The sequence below is a fragment of the Armigeres subalbatus genome, chromosome 2 (genome assembly GCF_024139115.2).
Source record: "Armigeres subalbatus isolate Guangzhou_Male chromosome 2, GZ_Asu_2, whole genome shotgun sequence".
Taxonomy (NCBI): domain Eukaryota; kingdom Metazoa; phylum Arthropoda; class Insecta; order Diptera; family Culicidae; genus Armigeres; species Armigeres subalbatus.
Genome location: NC_085140.1, coordinates 313,384,407 through 313,404,076, shown reverse-complemented (window position 1 = coordinate 313,404,076; position 19,670 = coordinate 313,384,407). Strand labels below are relative to the sequence as shown.

The 19,670-nt window shown below is 36.9% G+C and overlaps 4 protein-coding genes across 4 annotated transcripts in view; 1 reads left to right on the top strand and 3 right to left on the bottom strand.

Annotated features, from left to right (window-relative positions):
* Window positions 1-12,813, bottom strand: part of LOC134212617 (gastrula zinc finger protein XlCGF46.1-like) — a 32,003-nt gene extending 19,190 nt beyond the window's left edge. Inside the window, exon 1 of the mRNA XM_062690630.1 lies at window positions 12,807-12,813. The gene's annotated coding sequence lies outside the window, so the exon portion shown is untranslated. The remainder of the gene's footprint in view (window positions 1-12,806) is intronic.
* LOC134212608 (protein Atossa) overlaps window positions 1-19,670 on the bottom strand; it is a 256,321-nt gene that overhangs the window by 233,473 nt on the left and 3,178 nt on the right. Inside the window, exon 2 of the mRNA XM_062690611.1 lies at window positions 7,621-7,640. Within this exon, the coding sequence (XP_062546595.1) occupies window positions 7,621-7,640 (20 nt within the window). The remainder of the gene's footprint in view (window positions 1-7,620; window positions 7,641-19,670) is intronic.
* On the top strand, window positions 2,525-4,391 carry LOC134212618 (PR domain zinc finger protein 5-like). The gene is made up of 3 exons (XM_062690631.1): window positions 2,525-2,767; window positions 2,830-2,972; window positions 3,037-4,391. Exons 1-3 carry the CDS (start codon window positions 2,639-2,641, stop codon window positions 4,319-4,321), a joined length of 1,557 nt encoding a protein of 518 aa, XP_062546615.1. The 5' UTR covers window positions 2,525-2,638; the 3' UTR covers window positions 4,322-4,391.
* LOC134216747 (uncharacterized) lies at window positions 12,960-16,895 on the bottom strand. Its single transcript, XM_062695564.1, has one exon. The coding sequence runs from the start codon at window positions 15,601-15,603 to the stop codon at window positions 13,333-13,335; it is 2,271 nt and encodes a 756-aa protein (XP_062551548.1). The 5' UTR covers window positions 15,604-16,895; the 3' UTR covers window positions 12,960-13,332.

Here is a 19,670-nt window from a genome sequence, read left to right as displayed (position 1 = left end):
AAGGCCACGTACAAGATGGTTTTTCGCAGTAGAAGTGGACCCGAGAGCGCTAAACTTCAGGGCGACTGGAAACGATTGGCTCAGGATCGAAACCAGTGTAGGACGATACTCTATTCGGCATAGGTCCATCGAGAAGCTGTAGCCCCAGCTGTAGCCCATCAATTATCAAGTAATGTAATTTTGCATTTTATTTCTACATCCCGATTTTCTATATATTGATATCTCTCCCTATGTTGGCGGTTCGGCTCTTGATAAAAAGCATTTTACATTTCGGAGATGATTCATAAGCTTAACTTAAAATCGAAAAAAAAATGCAAATGTTACAAATATGCGATCATGGGCAGTGTGATTGTTGGTTGATATGTATACCATTTGTTTACTTGACAATATAATCATATTGTACTTCTGGATTTCCAGGACGTCGAATTGTGTTAAGAAGTTGATTTTTGTTTTCAATATCTTTGACAGTTCTTCCCATGAATGTTGTGGCAAAAATCGCGGATTATTATTGCAATTTTCGGAACGACAATTCGGCTATTTTACTTATCAAAGGTGTTATTGTCCGGATCGAACGTATTGAAATTCGCCGGCACTGAGCTAAAGCATGCTGGTTGACGCACGTAATCTTGCTGGTTATTATCAACTCTGTCCACTCTGTTGAGCGATAGAGAGGCTCTTCATCTTTCTGACCTTCTACTGCATCCAGTTCTGCTCCATAATTATTCCCAGTTCTCCAGGCTGATTATTCTAACTATTTGCTTATATAATCCTTTGTATAGTCATAGCTCAATTACCACCATTGCTAGGTTAGATGCTTTTTCGGTTAAAACGTTACTGCCATTTCACTATCTAAAATTCCTCATTTCTTCGTTAGCTTATGTCTAGTGTTGTAGAAGGTCATCTGCATGTCATTTGACTAATTTGTCTAAAACTTTTTTTACAGACCTGAGTAACGTCATAATTTATAATGGACCCACACTTAAGTGGTCCTATATTTTTAACCGAAGGTACATTGCTCTAAATATGACATGAGTGTTTTTCTTTTATCAAACAAATGACATTTTGCTTCCCTCGCCTTAGACTACAAGACTACATGTTAACAGCAATGTTCTGTTAGACGCCATAGAGCTACAGGTTCAATACACCTCAACGCTATAAGCTCGAAACACCTTATCACTTGATATCGCGCTTCTGAAAAAAAGATTTGGGGAAATTGATACCAATGACGTTTTACAATACTGCTCGTGCCTGAGCACATTTACAGAAATTGGACTCCATGGGAAATGGTATTTTTAAGGCAAACTACGTCTAAGGGGAAGGCTTGGATATAGGTAAAATGGAAATGTTAAAATTGGGGATAGTCACAAAAATAGGTGAGATTTCAAACGCTAATAGCTCCTTTATCTGTCGATGTATTTTAGAGATTTTATTATCAATCGATTCAGAAACTCTCCAACAATTTGCCAAATTTATTGAAACTATTGATTTCAACGTTGAACTATTGAACACAACTTAATCGATCCCGTTTATGCATTCACTAAACGGTGCGATTCAATTATTGGTAATTGCCTACTTTTCGGGTATTATGTATATTAAATTATGCATGGTGTACAAAAAAAAGGTTACTTCATTAGTGCTGCATCCAGAAAACAAAATCAAGTAAAACTAGAAACATGGAAATTTGATATTACATGATACTGGGTGAAATTTTTTTTAGGTGACCCCCTAGTTAGTAGCGGAATTTTGAACTTGCTGCAATAAGACGAAAAACTCTTAACATGTTAAATTCGCATAGTATCTAATAATAAGATTTGCATCTCTCTTGCTAGTTACAAACCCAAAACACTCAAATACACGACGTTATTAGTTGATATCAACATTTGAAAGTGTCACCATATTTGCCCTATAGTATACTATATACTGATGGCAATTGAAATTTGAACGCGTCGATTTTTTTACGTGGTTCACGTCGTGCGGTCGTGTCTTGTACATAACCCTTCTGATTTTTTTAAATTCCAAAGTAGCCGTGAGCTTTGACATCAGAACACTATTTAACAAGCAATATGAAGGTTGATTAGAATATTGGTATTAGTGAAACAAGGATCCATTTATTTATAAAGTATGAAATTATGTCTTCTTTACCATTCAAAACATTATTATACGGAATAAATTATTTATATTTATCTATTGATTAAAGTTTCGATACATTAAAAACAACAGTATTGAAATTTTGTATTGAAATGTGTTTCTACGTGATGAGGCCATTGTTTTGTTTCTCGCGGTTTTGGTTTTGCATTCGCGGATTTCATTTCGTTAGTCGCAGATTTTACGGATTGGAATCTGATCAGTTTGTAACGACACTGCATTTAGATTGATCAGTTTATAGATAAATGTAAAGGTGCCTATTTACACCTATAATAAATACACCCTTTTTTTCTACAACCACCCAGCTCACCATTTACACAGAAAGTGAGTCAAAATGATGCTTTGACTTCTCACCTTCTCATAGCTTCGCAGTCTTGCAAGGCAAGAAATTCCAATGACATGTACGTCTACTCTAATAATAACATAAATATACCAGAAGTTGGATGAAACGACACTAATGTATTTTTATTGGAATTGAAAATAAAATTAAAAAATGTGCACAAACATCGATTTGAATGCTTGTCGAATTTGCTTCGACACATCTGCAATGAACGTATCCTTGACCGATATCGTAAATGGTAACTCGCTGGCCGATATGCTGCGATATTGCGTCAACCTGAAGGTAAGACTTATGAATTTCACTTGTTTCAATAGACCAAACTAAACAGTTTACAAAATTTACAGATTGACCAGAACGACGAACTGCCGTACCAGTGTTGTGCAAAATGCAAAACCGATTTGATTGTAGCGTATCAACTGGTGATACGATGCCATCAATCTGATACAAAGTTTCGTGCCTTAGTTCTTGAAGCAAATATCAGTAAAAGGTGGATCCAAAGACTATATAAAACAATTCTAATTAGTAAAATTTTAATATATTTTTAATGCCAGATCTCCAGATGAAGGAAATTCACATTCATTGTTGACGGAGGACGATATAAAAACTGAGTTCGACGAGAAACTAATTTATGCCGAGCCATTGCTTCAAAATTTTGATCAACTTACTAATCCAAACGAGCAGAAAGCATCACTACGTATAAAAAATGGGAGTGATTATAGCAGTGATGATAATTTCGATGACAAGGAGGATTTGAATGATTTATCTGACGTTGAAGAGAATCAAAACAGTGTTAAAGGTCTGACCAAAGCAGGAACCAAAATTCCGGAACGGTGCTGTCAATGCAAAATAAAGGTGACATCTATGGAAGCGCTCGTTGAACATTCGAGGGTGGTTCACTTGCCCAAGCGCTGTGAAGATCCGAATAAGATCTCAATTAAACCTTTGGAATGTGATATATGCTTTAAAAGGTTTACAACTAAAAAAGCTATGGGACGGCACAGATTGCGAATATTCATTAAAAACAAATATCAATGTGATGAATGCGAGCTAAGCTTCAAGATCGAAAGAACCCTGCTACACCACAAGGATACGCACAGAAACGTGATTCAGCCGTATATTCGACCAAAGGACAAACAACCTCGATGCTGTGCTTGTTTTAAACAGTTCGACACAGATGAGCTCTTGAAGCAACACGCGGATGAAGTACATCCGGCGGGTAGTTCATCTGCCAAGGATTCCAGCAAACGCTTTCCTTGCGACCTATGCCACCGACGATACAAAAATATGATCGTTTTGAGAGAACATCAAGCGAAACCGTATCGCATCACACAATATCAATGTGCCACATGTGGACGCACCTTCAAAGAGAGATGTTATTTGACTGACCACGAACGAACACATCAAAATGAAAAATCTTTTGTGTGCCCTGTGTGCTCTAAAACATTTGCCATGAAACTTTCGTATCGGAGGCATGTCAAAACGCATTCGCCAGGTGAGAATAGATTCAAGTGCGAAATCTGTGGAAAAGGATTCCAAGCAAGAACACTTCTGAAACGGCATTCGATCACCCATAATCCCCAACATCGTCCAATTCAGTGCACACTTTGTCCGGCAACGTTCGCCTGGAAAACATGCCTGCAGGCACACATGAAGCTACACACTGGTGAGAAGCCTCATAAGTGTGATCAGTGTGGTGCGGCGTATGCTTTCTCTACGGACTTGAAGCGGCACATCATGGCCCACAATGGCATAAAGCCGTATGTTTGCACAATCTGCGGCCGCGGATATCCTAGACAGGACTACTTACGAAAGCATATGGCTAATCATGTAAATTGAACTATGTAGGTTTTTATATTTTACTATTCAAACCGTTCAAATATATTTATCTCCTGAAGAAAAAAAAATGTATTTCTTTAGGTATTTAGGATTGTGAAATATTTCCATAAAGAGTAAAACAAGCTATAATGCACAATAACTACCGGCTTGTTTTGGGGAATTTTTCAAGTAGTATAACTCCCTAAACCGTTAATTCGTGTGTGTAAGTATCAATTTGTGAAATATTTCACTTACAATTGTACCTACTATTAATTCAGTGTATTGCCGTTTCTTTTGTTTTCACAAAATTTCACCAGTTTTTATTAAAATTGGGACAATTTAAAACTTAAGTTGTCCAACTCTTAATAAAAAAGCCAGTAAATATCCGCAAGAAAAACGAGATAATTCAATTTCGACTGTTAACCCTAATTACTAAATTCCGCTACTAAAGTTGAGAAGGGTGACGGAAGGCCTTCGTAGCATTTGTAACTTAGCATAGCATAGCATATCTGACCGCACACTATCCTGGGTTGGCTGTCGATAGGAAGGTTAGATGCGCCAGAAAAACAGCCCCGGGCACAGGCATGTTTTTCATTCAACGATCCCTTTGTTCAACACCTGACCAGGTCCTTACGATCAGTGGGAATTAGGGTGGGAAGTGTTGATTAGACACCTACTTAAGATGATGCGGATCACTCGCGCGACCTTCATAGGTATCTGGAGTTGGAGTTTGGATGGGTTAAGGGGTGCTTTTCTTGGCGAAAAAGCGTAAATATTATATTTTTATTGGTATTGATATTGTAAAAGGTGATGTTTTGTTCTTAAATGTAATATGCATAGATTTTGACAAAACAATTGCATTAATTTTGCAATCTGCAGCATATTTCTGAAATAATAAACTGTAGTAATATTAGACTTTGTAGTGTGACGCTGCTTCAGAATCTTTGTCAGCACCTAATGTTCCTGAAAGTGAAGATCAATCATTGTCATTTGGTTAGGTAAATCGTTTATGACAAGATGATTATTTATAAATGTTCATGCCAGATTATTTAAAATATATGGATCTCCGTGGTAATTTAAAAGTATAGAAAAAAAGTTGAAATTTATGAAAATTAAAGTAGAGCAAATTGTTCCTTGTTGTGGAACAAACTTCATCAGCAACACTCGTTTCAGCTGAAAAGAAAATATAAATATTTAGACTGGGATTACATTATTTGAAAAATAGTTCAAAAAATCAGCGTCACCAGATCACCTTGTGTCAATAAAACCCTGATTGATCCACCTAGCGGTGTTGGTGTCTTTCTCGTGCAAAAAAAAAATATGAGGGCGTATTTTTTAGCGTGTTTTGCGCATAGAAAATAGTATTTTGGCCATAACTTCTGATCCCATAGTTTAATCTGGCCAATTTTTGATAGTAAACAATGAAACAGGGTTCTCAGGTGAATGGAGCTTGTTGCGAGTAATTCGGCCAATGCTAAGTTCCAAAAAGTGTGTCTACAAAATTGTGTACACATACACACACATACATCCATACACAAAAACAGACATTACCTCAATTCGTCGAGCTGAGTCGATTGGTATATAACACTATGGGTCTCCGAGCCTTCTATCAAAAGTTTGGTTTTGAAGTGATCATATAGCCTTTACTTTACGTATACTTAGTATACGAAAAAGGCAAAAATTATTAAAATAAATGTTTCTTCTATATTGTTGAAAAGGTTACCTTTCCTTTGAATCTTGTCAGCTCCTCCTGTTTTGCTGAAGTTTGATCACCGAACCTATCAAAATTTTGTCAAATATTAAGGGCCTAGGCAGGGTTTGCAGAAATCGCTCTCAATAGATAACGAACAACGATAAAAGAGAGGCAAAAACTGTTCCGAATCATAACAAACAAATTTATCAAACCTGTATACAAGTGCGAAAAAACCAGGCTACTGACATCCTATTGTTTAGCCCATCGAAAAACAGAATCGGATAGGCAGCCCCCACAGAAAAATGTGGAAAAATTATGATTCTCGCTTTGTTTTCGCTCCTTTCGTGTTGGTTTATGCACAGCTGTGTAGAACAAGTTGAAATGCATCATCAGAGCCAGTGCTCCCCGCATTTGGAGCTTTCTAAAACAAATTTATCATGGGGTATAGCATCCCGAATCAGTTCTCTATCATGACAGCTTGCGAAAAAAGTCTTTCGCGGTATGCTACATATCGTATATGTATACAGAGATGATAAGTGAGATACTTGTTCTTTATCTTTAGAATTCAATCCCTGGGCCTAGGTAAATGATGCCCTCTCAATCTTCCCGTATTTTTATACGTCGGATAAATATACATCTTGTTGCAATAATTCAATATTGCGTAGCCGTCCTTAAATCGAAAAAAAAATAACTTAAGAAAACCCGCATTCATTTCCCAGTAGTGATGATGCCTTTCTCCGACTGTTGTTCGACGAGTGGTTAATGCATCTCACAGGTAAATGCCTTATAAATGGCGATTAAATGCTTTCAAGTGCTATTTTAAGGTGTGCTGCCTGAATTGTAAGCTAACCTTGTTTACAGTTGATAATCAATTAAGTCCATCAGTGTAGAATTATTAGCACAAAAGTAGAGCGTAAGAACCAACCACACCAGACAACGGTCGAAACGAGACTTTTACTGAGTTTGGAAAAAATTGGAAATTCAATGTTTTTACGTTGATAATCGATAGTTCCAATGGACTTAAAAATAGCTGGAGAGATTGAAAATCCACCGAAAGATAAGGAGTTATTAGCGTTTGAAATCTCCCCTAATTTCGTGACGGTCTCGAATTTGGAAATTTTCATTTGTCACTCTGTATCCGAGTCTTCCTCTTAGACTTAGACACCTGAGACAAAACACCTGTCTAGCGTACTGGGGGTTTAAACTCCACCGAAGGAAAGTAGTTACCTTCAATACATTCTTTGAACTAAATCTTGCTGTAAACAATTTTGATATTCTGCCAACACAAATAATGTTATCGGAGCTGACTAAACTAATCAAAATCTTCTCATTCAATGCATTTACGCTACTACTACAACTACTAAAATTTGAGTTTGTTAAACGGGTAATTTGAGGGGAATCGACACTGCTAATTATCCGGACACTTTACTCCCAAAATAATCTACAAACAAAGATGTGTTGGAAAGTGGTTTACAAACTGAAAGTTAATTCGTCTTTATAGATTAGAGCTTTATCAATATACATATTATTGGTTTACCAGCATTTTTCTCAATGTATTCAAATATGTATTCGTTTTTACGCTATACCAGGCTTTACAAGACACTTGAGAATGATGATTATAACTTACCTGTTTGTAAAGCATTGCATCTGAAACAAAAAATAGAAAATATTTTCAATGAATTATACGTAACGCAAAGTATGATATTGTTGCAGAAAGGATTATCAATGTACACTTCTTCTTCTTCTTATTGGCATGACATCCCCACACTGGGACAGAGCCGCCTCGCAGCTTAGTGTTCATTAAGCACTTCCACAGTTATTAACTGCGAGGTTTCTGAGCCAAGTTACCAAGTTACCAAGCTAACACGATGATACTTTTATGTCCAGGGAAGTCGAGATAATTTCCAATCCGAAAATTGCCTAGACCGGCACCGGGAATCGAACCCAGCCACCCTCAGCATGGTCTTGCTTTGTAGCCGCGCGTCTTACCGCACGGCTAAAGAGGGCCCCTTACATGTACACAGTCTCGAGTATTTGTGGTTGATTCGAATACAATGGATAAATTTTACTGTTTTTTATTGTTCGGCTTTCTCAGTCTAATTTAGTCAAAACAATTCGTTTTGTTTTGCCCAAAAAACAAAACGAATCGTTTTGACTAAATTAGACTGAGAAAGCCACACAATAAAACACAGTAAAATTTATCCATTGTATTTCTTTTGTATTCGTATTCCAGTCGTATATCTTTTGTATAAATTTTACTTATAATAAACAAAATAACAATAAACAAATGTATTCTTGTTCGAACATCCGTGATAAACATGTTCCGAGGTTGTATTACGACATTTTGCTAATTAACCCGAATGACTCGCGAAGTAGGCAGCATGTTCAAGGTCTTGACGATCCTTCCTCAGGCCATCTGCGAGTTGTGGTGCCTGCCTAGGATGTGATGGGGTTTGACAATGGGCTCTGTTAAACCAAAGCGACCGTGTGCCGCTCAAAGCGCACAAGCCCAAGTCTTGGTGTTAGGTGGGACGGTCAACAGACCTGACACGACGGCCCTCCGACGGGACAGGAGGTTTGCGCAGGCTCAATAAGCCGCCTTTAAAAACAACTATTACGAACCATTACGAATCTGCTGGACAGGACAGAAAATGTGGAAAAGCGGACATCGAGCGGCTACCATCTACCAAAGCTATGGCACCACCAACGAGCTGGGAACCGGCTTCATAGTGCTGGACAAGATGCACCAACGCGTGATTGCATGGCAGCCAATCAAACGCAAGGATGTGCAAGCTGAGAATAAAAGACCGATTCTACAACTATAGCAGCGGTTCTCAATCTGGGGTATATGTACCCCTGGGGGTACCTTTGTTGGTCTCGGGGGGTACCTGAGACAAAATGCGTAATAGCGGATATTGCATTATATAATTGCAAAAAAAATACTCACTTTGAGATTGATCTTGAAAATTTTAACGATTTTTATTCTTTTTAATCAGTTTATTTCGTTCATGTAACGTTACTACCAGAGAGAACGGATTTTTTCCTGTTGAGCACATTTGTTGTCCTGAATAAAGAGCACAGTTCTTATGAGGTAAGGGAATTGGTGAGATTTTACAATCGCCGTTCAAAGCTCAAGGTTAAAATCTATTATGTCCATTAGGAAAAAGTCCATCAATTGATATAGTGAAAATTGATTTTCAAACACAACATAACATGTTGACGAAATCATAATTTCTAGCTATTAACTGGCCAGAGCTAGTTCTATGAAGTTTGTGACAGTATCTTTAACATGCATCATGTCCTTATGGGCAAAAGGAAACGGAGCTACTGACGAGGTTACTTGTGACAAACTCGGCATCCATTTTGCCATATTTACTATTAGAGAGGAGTGCAGCGCGAGTTTTCTATAAAATTGAAGCATCGACATATTTGGCAGTTTTCAAAAAGCCCATAGTAGCCAAGATAGTAGCCTCAGAGTAGTTCATAGATGCCGTAAACTAATTACGTACAGGCCTGTCCATCCTTTTCTAGCCACGGACCAATTTTTCAGAATTATAACTTGCTGGCGCACCAGAAAATATTTGGCACATATTTTTTTACATATTTTAAAAATAACGAATGTTTTAGTTCCTTTATTTCTCTAGAACAGCTAAAAATTCTTCAGAAAAAAACTAATATAATGTTAAGGCATACAAAACTAAAATTTAATTATCTTTATTCACGAGAATTCGGCCCTAGGCCGGTTCATCTAGTTATACAAAACTAATATTTTTTCTTGTCATAAGACGAGTTTGTACAATTCCATTGAAATTCCACCACTTAATTATATCTTGACAGATACGTATTTCGACCTCAACAGTAAGGTAAGGTAATATTTTTTGTTTAATTTTGTTTTCCTTCTACGCAGTATGGTCTTTCATTTCTAGAATTTTGATAAGAGTTCAATTTTCAAAAAAATGGTTGAAAAATTCATGCACTTGGACCTCCGATAATGATACCAGCAGAGAAATTCGGAGACGCATCATGGCAGGAAATCGTACGTACTTTGGACTCCACAAAACGCTACGATCGAATAGAGTTCGCCGCCGTACCAAACTAACTATCTACAAAACGCTTATTAGACCGGTAGTTCTCTACGGACACGAGACCTGGACGATGCTCGTGGAGGACCAACGCGCACTGGGAGTTTTTGAAAGGAAAGTGCAGACGGGACGTGAAGGAGGCGAATGAACTAATGTGCACAGCGGGCAAAGTGGATCGATCAGACGGAGGACGATTTGCGGACCTTCCGCAGGCTGCGTGGTTGGCGACGTGCAGCCATGGACCGAGGAGAGGACTTTTGTGTACTGCACCCCGCATAATATAAAAAACAACATGTAATATGGTCAGAATCATCATTACGATGTAAGCTTACAGCTTCACAGTTTACGTTGCGGTTATCAAATACTTTTCGGTTGATTCAACCATAACTACTCGACATCATCACTAAATGTCAATCTATATTGTGGGCTTCGTAGCCGTGCGGTTAGCGACGTCAGTCGTCTAGACGCATGTGCTATGGAGTGAGGGTTCGATTCCCGCCTCGGTAAGGAGGGAAACTTTTCGTGATCGAAAAATCCTCCACTGGTCCACTGGGTGTTATGTGTCCGTTGTCTAATGCTAGGTGTTAAGTGTTCAGTCTGTACGACCTCTGGTCGAAGACGGTGTTCCTGTCTTTTTTTTTATAACATGCTGTCCCTAAAATGTCTTATATTTCTTGCATTATATGTCAACATTTTATCATACTGTCGAGCGAAAATTTGGTTCGCGAAAACGGCTGATTTTTTATGGTGACATAACTTAACAACCCATTCAACATATTATTTGTAAAATAACCGTACCACAAACTGTTAAAACTTTATATGAGATTGTTCATTTACAGTTGTCAACAGTAAATAATATTGTTGCACGGAAAAATGTCCATGTACAGTAGAGTGGGGCATCATGTTAATTTTTTCAAATCAATGGTTTTTTGATGCCATTCTGGGTCCTTAACAACTGTGCAAAATTTGGGCCCGATTGGTTGCTTCCACGCGTTTCACTTTGTAATAACATTTGCTATTTCAATAGTCATTCAAATTGTTGAGAGTTGATTGTAATTGAACAGAGCACAAGCCGTTTAATGTTCGCATGGAATTTACTACGACAACAGTAACTTTAGTCAAGAACCAGCGTTCCGCAGGACTGTCCACTGACCTTTTAAAATATATGATTACGTTGTGAACAAAAGAAAAATAGATCATCTTTTGTCCCGTCTTATCTTAGCCCATGGACAGCCTGTATTTAACAAGCAATTATTTTAATAAGAAAATTATTTAGAGCTTTTTTGTGGAATATTTTCACTTGTCATAGAACGAGTTAGTATTACCCCATTTAATTAAACCACTTGTGTCAAGTACGAAACACTGAAGATGGCGTTACTGTTGCGAGTCGAAATACGTATCTGTAAAATAACATTAAAATGGTGGAATTAAATGGAATAGTATAGTACTAACTAGTTTTATGGCATGTGAGATCGTCTTTGTTGGGAAACGATCTGTTTTCTAAACCCGAATTTAGCAGTAAAATGAAAGTATTTACTATGCACAGAGATGCCGAAAAACGGTTGTATATTGAAAAAACAATGCTTCCACACCCACGATCGAGTCAATATGTGACAACAAGCCTCAAAATTGAACCCACGACCAGTGTTGTAAAATGTCATTTGCATTCGTTTGTATAATTTTTCCAGAACTTGTTCAGGAGTTGGCTATCGGCTCCTGAGGTATGTCGAACTTATAGCCCTCAAATGTGCCTACAACATTGTCTAATAAGACATTGCTGTAAATATGTAATCTGGGGCGTGGGAGGCAAAATGTCATTCAAATGACATTATGTCAAATGACACGTGACATTTTGGAAAGTTTTCACTCTCCAGCCTCAGATGTTATATTTAGAGCAATTTACCCTTGGACAAAAATATAGCCCTACTCAAGCGTTATGAGTACATTAAAAAATATGAAGTAAATTTGGCTTCTGAAAAAAGATATGAACAAATTAGTCAAATGACATGCAGATGACATTTTACAAGCCTGCCCACGACCTTCCGCGTAAGAGGCAGAAGTGGTAGTCATATGACCACCAAGCCCGCTAACACATATTTTATTTGGTTGATCATAATAGGTAATAGGTACAAATGATTTTTATATTATATAACTTTTTTTACAACAGGCAATCCAAAAATAGTGACTTTAGTGACTTTTGGATGCAAATAGTGACTTTTTAGTGACTAGACTCGCTACCAGGCCTGGACGATCGAAACTAATTTGAGGAATGTAGATATACTGTTAATATTATTTCTGAGTAATAGTATTTGCAGATCAGGGATGGAGATTGGTTGCATATCGGACTTTATTTTGCCAACAAGAAAGGGATTATAATGTTAGCAGATATGAAAACAAGATAACAGCCGATTCACTGTTTATTTGGCTGTTGTCTTGTTCTCCATTAGCATACTTTTGTACCAAATGTTTTAGGTGGCAAGGATAAGCAAATCTTAATTCACTTTTCGTATGAATAAATATTTCTCTTTTTAGAACACAAATTATTACATAAATCAAAACTTCAGAAGTAACGTTTTTATTCAGGCGATGCGCAGTGTTTTTAATTTGTAACAGAACAAAATAGTCAATTTATGTGTTAAGCACTTTATTTATCTGAAAATCTGATGCGAAGTATGAAAATAACAAAACGCAAGACAAATCATGTTGACCTATTGTAGAATAAATAGATTACTTGCACTGTAGACAAAAGAATATCGCGTAGTTATAGCTGTGACGCCGGTGACTTACGGATTTTTCGGATGTAGAAAACATACACTGTAGAACTGTGGTCTAGAACTAACTTTATTACTAATGCTAAGCCGTATATATGAATGAATGTACAATATATTCTACCTGATTTTGACTCATTATCTTTTGGGTCCCTTTCTTATTATCTCTACTTTGTTATCGCCGCCACTATCGGTGCGTCACTATTTTGTTACAATTTATGGGTCTCTTTCTTGGTCCTTCGTAGAAGATTAGTTTATGACATAATTGTCTCGGGTAGCAGAGAATTATCAACTATGCGCATATTGCAACTAACAATATGCCATGCGGTGCGCTGTATAGCTTAACGAAAATGACAACTTGAGTTTGAAATGCAAATTGATTGATTCGCGTTCGTTACATTCCGGACCCCGTAAATCTACTAGATTTACAATAATAACTGTCGATAAGCGATTTATTACTTATTATGAAATGATATTGATATTGTCTTTTTACTTAGGACTAGACATTTGTGTTGATTTTGGATACACATTTCCTCTATACAGGTTCATTTCTGTTTCTTCTGTTTCATTGTTTGGTTGTTGATTCTCTTCTGAACATCTATTATTTTCCATTTTGTTTACCGTCTCCCTTCTAATGTTTTTATGCGACAAAAAATTAGTTAATGAGTCCCAGAATGATGCTATTAGTTTCCAACTGAAACCATAGATGTCATATAATATCTGACTATGTATGACTGTATCAACAATAAATTTTAAACCTCGAGCGAATAGGTAAATACCGATGAATGTTGACGTAGTGTTTCCCAACCATGTGCTCCAAGACAACACTTTGTTCCAGTACTTATGTATTGCACCATCAATTATTTTCTCAGATAATAAAGCATCAAATCTAAAGCCTTGAGTATTAGGATTTTGTCCAGCTAAAATTTTATAAACTACAGAAGATGCTACACGTCTTTCGCCTTGTTCATATATCATGTTCCTCATTTTGACCAAACTGTTGGAATCATAAACCCCACTCTCCATTAAGTTTGGCAATGGCGTGTATGACCAGCTGGTAACAATATCAGTTGATAGTTTACTTGGCGCAGTGGTTTCTCGTAATCTTCCATCTGTGGTATACCATCTGCTCCCAAATTTGAATTTGGCAGGAAGTAGAGGAGTACACTCTATTTCTGTTCCTAATGTTTGTAAAACGCGTGTAACTGGAGCTAAAAACATTGACACATTATTGTAAAGAACGGGAATTTCTTGATAACATTGCTCAGTAAATCTTGGTGTAATGTAAACAGGTTTACACTCCAAAACGTGCAAAACTTCGCCAGCGACTACTGCTGTGTAACCATTTCTCTTCGTTATGCTGCTGACGAATTCATTCGGGTTAAGCCTAGCCAGTGTAAGCTTAGTTTCTAAAAGAACTTTATCTAATTTACACATTTCAGCCATAACCATATTGTAAATATCATTTAAAGATTGACCAATGTAACTTTCTACGAGAGTAATTTTGGAATTAAAATAAGTAAATAAATCCAAATTTTTTCCACTGTTTGCTTTTCTTGTAAATGGAGATCTAATACTCTGTGTTTCAATTATTAAAATTCTAGGATGATCAGTAGTAAATCCGTTGTAACCACAAATGCGAGTATCTTCTCGTGTTTTGATCGAAAATACTTGCGTTTCTGAAATAGTGCTGTAAACTACTGAATGAGTTTTCTTTATATTACCCTCTAAACTTGTAGTTTTATTGACAAGTCCTTCATAAATTACTTCAAATTCAGTTGTTTCACAGGACTGATTCAAGTCTACATTCCAGGTCAAATAACCTTCTTCGGAATCTAGACATGTTCCAATCGAATACGTACACATTAAACCATTTTTCAAAAATCTGATCTGATCATTTTCAAGGTCAATATTTGCAATATAATCGTATAGAGCAATCTCGTACTCATAATAAACTAGTGCCCCAGTCCATGTATAGAATGGTGTACTATATGTGCCTCCGTTGCATGAATTTCCAGTCACGCTACCTACAATAAGCGTTTCACCCCTTGTAGTGGAATTTAACTTCAGCTCATTAATTTGTCTGTCATGAGTCAGCGATACCATTCCTAAAGCGTGTACCTTTGTACATTCCTCTGAATTGAATTCTTTGACGATGTAAGAATATCCATACTGATAATCTGAAGTATGCGAAAATGAGCCACAATGTCTTATGGACCTTCGAATTATTACCTTACATTGAAGAACTTTAGTTAAACTTTTTACATTCCTTTGTAAAACCTGTATTGTTATTTCTGTTGAACTCAAATTACTTTTCTGAGGAATACAAGAAGCTACATCAAGAAGCGAGTAACTTGTCATGTTTACCTCTGGGTTGGCACAGTCAAATGCTATCAATCCTCTAGTTTCGAAACCAAAGATTAGTGTAAACATGTATACGAGCAACATAAACGTTATGAGGTTACTAGGATTTTTTGTTCTTATGGTTTTATTCGAACGTAGATCGCACATTTCTTCATGATCATTTTGATTCGGGATTAAATCTGGTGAATCTAGTTTCTTCGGTTCTGAAAGTGGAATTGTGTCATGCCTTCCTTGAAAGTTTTGAGTTTGTTGAAATAAATCATCATTTGTTTCTAAAGATGGCTTTGGCTTTTGAATTTTCCGAACATCTAAAACTGCCACTTTGACGGCTGGCCTTTTATAAATACCTTTAGATGTTTTAATTTCAGCAGATCTTACTTGTCCATCTTTAGCCATTCTAACACTGATTACTCGACCTTTCAACCATGTTCCAGGAGGTGCCTTATCATCAGTTATTACAACAATATCGTCAACTTTAATAGGTTCAATTTGATTAGTCCATTTATTTCGTTTCAACAACAATGGAAGGTACTCTTTCGTCCACCGATCCCAAAAATATTTCCCATAGTTTTGAACCTTTTTCCAATGATGTTTTCTAAGTGAATTGCTGTTGGATCATAAGGTGGTACATATTCTCCAGCACGACCAATTAGAATATGAAATGGTGTCATTATTTCGTCGTCGATATCTTCTACTGGTATGTGTGTTAAAGGACGAGAGTTTAAAATAAATTCTACTTGGATCAGAGCAGATCTTAAAATTGCTGGTCGTGGTAAACGACTACCATACTGCTTCAGCATTTTGTATAGTGATAACTTTATGATTCTAATAAGCCTCTCCCATACTCCGCCAAAATGCGATGCCGCGGGAGGATTGAATGTCCATTTTAAGGCTAATGCTGCCGCATCACCGTTTCTCATTCTTTTATCAATATTCACAATTAGTTCTTTTAATTCATTGTCAGCTCCAACAAAGTTCGTGCCATTATCGCTGTAAAGGTGCTTAACTTTTCCTCTTCTGTTTTGAAAATTACGCAAACAGACAATAAAAGAATCTGTATCTAACTTCTCAGCCATTTCGATGTGAACTGCTCTACTAGACATACATGTAAAAATCACACCCCAACGTTTTTCTCTTGATCGTTTTACTGCAACTTCAAATGGACCAAAGTAATCCACTCCAGTATGCGTAAATGGATACAAGAAAGATTCGGTCCGATAATCTGGTAAGGGTGCCATCATGGGTGGTACTGGTTTTGCGTTAGCAATAATGCATTCTTGGCAATATTTCTTGACCTTTTTCAAAAGTGACCTTTGTTTAATAATCCAAAACTTTTGAAGAATAGCTGCAATTACGACATTGTCATTCTGATGCAAATACCGTTCATGATATGTCTTTACAATTAAAAAGAAATATTATGTTCATATGGTAATATAATAGGCTTTCTTGCTGATTCGGGTATGCTTCTTGCGTGTTCCAATCTTCCTCTTGCTCTGAGTACTCCATGATTATCAAGCATTGGACTCAATTTTCGTAAGTTGCTGGATTTTTCTATTTCTTTACCTTCTTTCAGTAATGTTACTTCCTCCGCGAAACAATCCCATTGAGCTTTTTTGAATATCGCGTTTTCAACCAATTTTACATCATCATAATTAGTGCTACGATCAAAATCTGTTTTATTTTTAACCCAATCGGTAAACTTTTTATTATTAGAGTTCGCTTAACCAAACGCCACCAGTCCGAAAAATAATCGTCCTGAATAAAAGAGTAAGGATGTATTCTTTGATGAATGTTTACATAGTTTCTCAGCTCTTCATCAGTTTCCATACTTACTGTCCAGTTTGGCCAATAACTTTCTGATTTTCTTAAAAATGATGGTCCATTGAGCCATAATGATGCTCCCTTTTTAATTTTTGTACCTTCATCAGCAGGGTTTAATGATGATTTTATATATCTCCATTGATCCATTGAAGTTGTTTCTAAGATTTCAGCAACTCGATGAGCTACGAATTGCTTATACCGCCTATGCTGACTATTAATCCATGCTAGGACAGTTTGGCTATCTGACCACATGACGCATTTTGAAATCGAAATTCTTAATTCTTTCCTTACGGTATTCAACAATCTTGTCCCTAATATTGCTGCTTGCAACTCTAAACGTGGTATAGATAACATTTTATTCGGTGAAACTCTTGCCTTTGCTGACACTATATTCACATCAGTGCCATTTTCAGTAACACTTTTCAGATACACAACGGCAGCAAAAGCATTTTCCGAAGCATCTCCGAACATATGCAATTCATAAAATAATGCATTTTCAAGGTCATACATCTTGGAATCTTAAAATGGGTGACAAGTTTAAGCATATCTATCCAAGAGTTCCAAAAATTTGATAAACTATCTGGTAACTGGCTATCCCAATCAGAAGATTCTTTATGCCATTTTGTAAAAGAATTCTACCATGAATTGTGAAGTTCGAAATTAACCCTAATGGATCGTAAATACTCATTACAAACGAGAGAGTTTCTCTCTTTGTAATCAACCTTGTGAATTCAATCGATCAAGTTTTAATTGAAATTCGATCAAATCAGTTGATGTATTCCAATAGATACCCAATACTTTATCAGTTGGTATTTCTTTATTCTCGAACCATTTTATTTCTGAAACATGAAGTCTTTCTGAAGGAATAACGTTGGCAAGCTGTTGCGAATTTGTAATAAAACTTCTTAGATGAAATCCAGCATACTGTTGAATATTTATAACACCCTGAACAACTTCAGATGCTTCTTTAATTTCATCAAAGCTATCCAAATAATCATCAACATAAAAGTTATTTTCAGAAGCCTCAGAAGCCTTTGGAAAATCATCCTTAAAAAGCTGTGCATTATAATTTTTCACTGCTTGAGCACAAGCAGGAGAACACGTTGATCCAAAAATCATTGATTCCATCACATATACGCTCGGATCCCTATCGGCCTCACATTGTCTCCAAAGGTATCTTTGTGCAGGCTGATCTTCCATAACAATTTTTATTTGCTGAAACATTTCTTGTATATCCCCTGTAACAGCGATTTTGAACTCTCTGAATCTTAGCAAAACACCGAACAAAGATTTTACTGTGTCAGGACCTGAAAGCAGTGCTGAGTTAAAAGATACTCCTTCTACTGCTGCAGCTGCATCAAAAACAATTCTTGATTTAGGTGGGACTTTGTTTTTATTTGTCACAATAAAATGAGGTAAATAATAGGTGTTTGGATGTTCCTGTAGTAGCTCACGTGGGCTAAGCTTACGGGCATAACCCTTTTTAACAAATCCTTCAAATGACTTAATTGCCCATTTTCTTAGCTCTGGTTTCCTAGCTAATGTCTTTTCCAACATTTCCAAACGTTTGAAAGCATTATTAAAACTTGGAGGGAAACTCATACTTTCAGTTTTCCACAATAATCCTATTGAGTAATGTCCGTTTTCATATTTAATTGTATTTTTAATAATTGATTCAGCTCTTTCTACTTCTGCTGATTTTGGTAATTTATTAACGACGTTGACTCCAAAGTTTTCAGTAGAACAATAATTTTCAAAAATTGCTCTCAAATCTGTACTTTCATGCTCTCTAATGCAAAAAGAATATGAAGGCTCACCTCTATATACCTTACCGAAAATCAACCATCCTAGTTTGGTACGCGCTGCCATCGGCGAGTTCTCGTCACTTACCCTTCTGTCGGTCGTCAACAACAAATGAGCGTGCTCCATGCCAATTAAAATCATGGGCTTGGCGTTGACGTATCCCTGAACTGGAACATCAGCTAAATAAGTGAACTCCTTCTTCATGTGTTTAATATCCAATGTTTGCGTTGGAAGTTCAATGTTCTCGATGGTCCTGACATCCTTCATTGAATAAGTTTTTCTCCATGTCCGCGTATCCACAGCTGTACTCTTCGGCTAGGTGATTCCTTTGAAACGTTCTGCGTCCAGGTTAATTCCAGTGGGTCTGACCGTCCATGGAGCCCAAGTTTATCCGCTACCGATTGATCCAAAAGGCTTAATGACGAGCCGGGATCAAGGAAAGCGAATGTTTCCAGAGAGTTTTCCATTCTGCAACGTTACTGGTACTATTTGATAATATACCGTTGATTTCCGATTTCCATGATGATTATTGTTAGTTTTGTCCTTCTCCAGATTTTGATTTTCCTTGGGTTTCTCGACGGCTGATTTATGCAATAAACGATTGTGCATTCCCTTGCAACCGTCTATTTTGCATTCTCGCTTGCTTCTGCAAAACTTACTACCGTGTCCTTTGTTCAGGCAAGAAAAACACAGGTTCAATTGTTGAATTCGTTGTTGCCTTTGCTCAACATTGAGGTTTTTCAATATGTTGCACTTGAACGTTTGATGCTCATGCTTACAAACGTTGCACTGCATTTTTGAAGGATTGTTATGAATATTGATTCTGGGCTTTTGTTCCT

Excerpts from the sequence above, each read along its gene's own strand:
- LOC134212618 (XM_062690631.1), top strand. The coding sequence starts at position 2,639 with ATGTGCACAAACATCGATTTGAATGCTTGTCGAATTTGCTTCGACACA. Across the intron at positions 2,768-2,829 it reads GATATTGCGTCAACCTGAAG|ATTGACCAGAACGACGAACT; the intron begins GTAAGACTTATG and ends CAAAATTTACAG. Across the intron at positions 2,973-3,036 it reads GAAGCAAATATCAGTAAAAG|ATCTCCAGATGAAGGAAATT; the intron begins GTGGATCCAAAG and ends TTTTAATGCCAG.
- LOC134216747 (XM_062695564.1), bottom strand. The coding sequence starts at position 15,603 with ATGGCTAAAGATGGACAAGTAAGATCTGCTGAAATTAAAACATCTAAA.